This window comes from Cyprinodon variegatus, unplaced genomic scaffold (assembly GCF_000732505.1).
Source record: "Cyprinodon variegatus isolate N-32 unplaced genomic scaffold, C_variegatus-1.0 Scaffold146, whole genome shotgun sequence".
Lineage (NCBI taxonomy): Eukaryota > Metazoa > Chordata > Actinopteri > Cyprinodontiformes > Cyprinodontidae > Cyprinodon > Cyprinodon variegatus.
The window spans coordinates 14,466-16,733 of NW_015150599.1; the positions used below are offsets into that span (position 1 = coordinate 14,466).

The 2,268-nt window shown below is 39.6% G+C and overlaps 1 protein-coding gene across 1 annotated transcript in view; it reads left to right on the forward strand.

The window, feature by feature from the left end:
* The window catches only part of LOC107086240 (echinoderm microtubule-associated protein-like 3), a gene marked incomplete at its 5' end in the record, with an annotated part of 36,149 nt that overhangs the window by 13,540 nt on the left and 20,341 nt on the right, over window positions 1–2,268 (forward strand). The window contains one exon of the mRNA XM_015377056.1: window positions 340–474. Coding sequence (XP_015232542.1) covers window positions 340–474 — 135 coding nt within the window. The remainder of the gene's footprint in view (window positions 1–339; window positions 475–2,268) is intronic.

Genomic DNA, 2,268 nt, shown 5'->3' on the forward strand with positions numbered 1-2,268 from the left:
TAAAAGCCTTCAAATCAGACTGATCGTTTTATTGTTTCACGACTGCTTGTATTTTTCCTCTTTACAAAATAAGATTGAAACATGAAAGGTGGAGCGTTACCTGCTTTTATGAAAACAATCGGTATCGCTCAGTTCTACTAAACAGTCATTACTTGTTCCTTTTAGTTCTCATGCAGAAATTAACTTTTTAATTAAAGAAGAAAATATTGTTTATTGTATTTATGTGAAAGTATTAAGCGCCTCAGGCTGCGGACCCCTGATCTAGAACTAGACTGTACGGATGTTACTTTGCTTCCTCCATGGCGGTTGTACTGAAGGTGACTGTGCTCCTGTGTGCAGACGACCAACGAGGCCGTGTTCGCTGTGGACTTCAACCCCAGCGACAGCAACAACATCATCACCTGCGGTAAATCCCACGTCTACTTCTGGACGCTCAGCGGCGGACAGTTTACCAAGAAGCAAGGCATCTTTGGGGTAAGACTTGTTTTTCTGTGTATTAATGATGGTTGGGGGGGGTTGTTCCCGCGTCGCTCACAGCTTCCTCCGTTCCAGCCCTAATGAGGAAGTAAGTGGTTCCCTGAAGGAGAACTGAGAGTCAAAGATATACCTCATTCATCGCTGAAAAACGGGATGTGTGACGCATCGACGCCGTTTTATTAACAGAACAAAGATCAACAATGTTCAGGTTTTACCAGAGAAACCAGATGTTTGCAAAACATAATCACTGACTTTAAAAGAGGTTAAAATACGGATTACCAAAGATGTCTGTGACGTTTCTGCTCTGCTTAGAAACTTTATGCTCATATTGAACGGCTGGTTTTCTTCAGATCAGCGCCGTTTAGGAAAAGCCAGACTTTGCTGCTTCGGTATTTCCACTGATTTTCTGTCTTTATGATCCCATCTGTGCGATGAAGCGCCCCAGCATCATGATGCTGCCACCCAGTGGCGTCTGGTGGAGTTTTCTCCGGGGGGGGGGCTATAAATTCAAAATAGACGTTTACCAAAAACCAGTCAAACATAAATGATATTATATATATTTATATGAATGCCAACAACAAAAAAACATTATAAAAACACTTTATAAAATCACAAAACATAATTTAATGTCCAGNGGAACCCTGATGTCAATGGGCAGGATTTCCTGCAGGGGGCGCCGTAGCTCCGACTGAGATAGAATTTGGTGAATGTTTTCCCTCGTTAGCTAATAGGATGAGCTCAGACTTGCGTGAATCCAACCAACTCTTCCTATTGGTGCAGAATTGTTGTCGATGTTTGTGTCATAGCCAGTTAATTAATAATATTTTGGACATGTCAAAAAATATGCAATTATTGCTATCTTTTTTTAGTGTTTTTTTTTCAGTAGAATTTATAGTTTAATTCTGTACCGCTCTGAGACAATGGATTAATTTTTTTTTTAATCACTGGTGTAAAGTTGCAGCTATAACCATTAATTCCTAACAGATGCAATAAGCAACAATTTGGTATAAAATAAGACAAACAAAGTTCATTTATTTCTTCTTTATTTTTTTATTTTTTCCTGTTAGTTTGTGAAGCTAATATTGCTTAGGGGGGAGGTTTAGAAACATTTAGGAAGCTGTGTTTTAAATAACGATCACTTCCAATATGAATTCTATTGAGGATATTTATTACGGGATATAATTAAAGTTTTATTTGTGTTTTAAGGCGATTAATCAAACTAGATGACCTCCTTAAAAACAGTCTTACAATTGAAGACTTAAAAAGTGTTTCTTTACTTTCTGCATGAATATAATTGATGTTATTGGATGTTTTTTTTTCCTTGTTTAAAGATTTATATCATGTTTTTATTCACTTAACAGCGACGTGTTAAAATCTGACATCCATCCGTCACAAGAAAAACACAAAATCTTCTTACTGTAGATATTTTTGTTCTCCTGCAGGTAGAAACGGTCAAATATGATAAAGTAAAACAAGTGTTGATGTTTGCCTCTATAGAGATGAGGGTGATGGTATGTGTGCAGCCTAATCAAGGAGGGGGGGGGGTTCTGTTTGAATGGGCATCTGGCCCGAATCGGCTCCACTTTGGGGGTCAATTTTCTGCACAGTCGCCATGGTAACTCTATAAATATTTGGTGCAGCTCTAAGCGGTGACGGGTTTTTCATAGGAGGATGTTGAAAACTGTACAGAATTGTAGGAGTCTCCCTGCTGCCGCTGCATGCGTGACGGCAGCCTGACCCCAGACCGTCCTCAGGGTCAGAACGCCCCCCCCCCCCGCACTTTTTAAACAG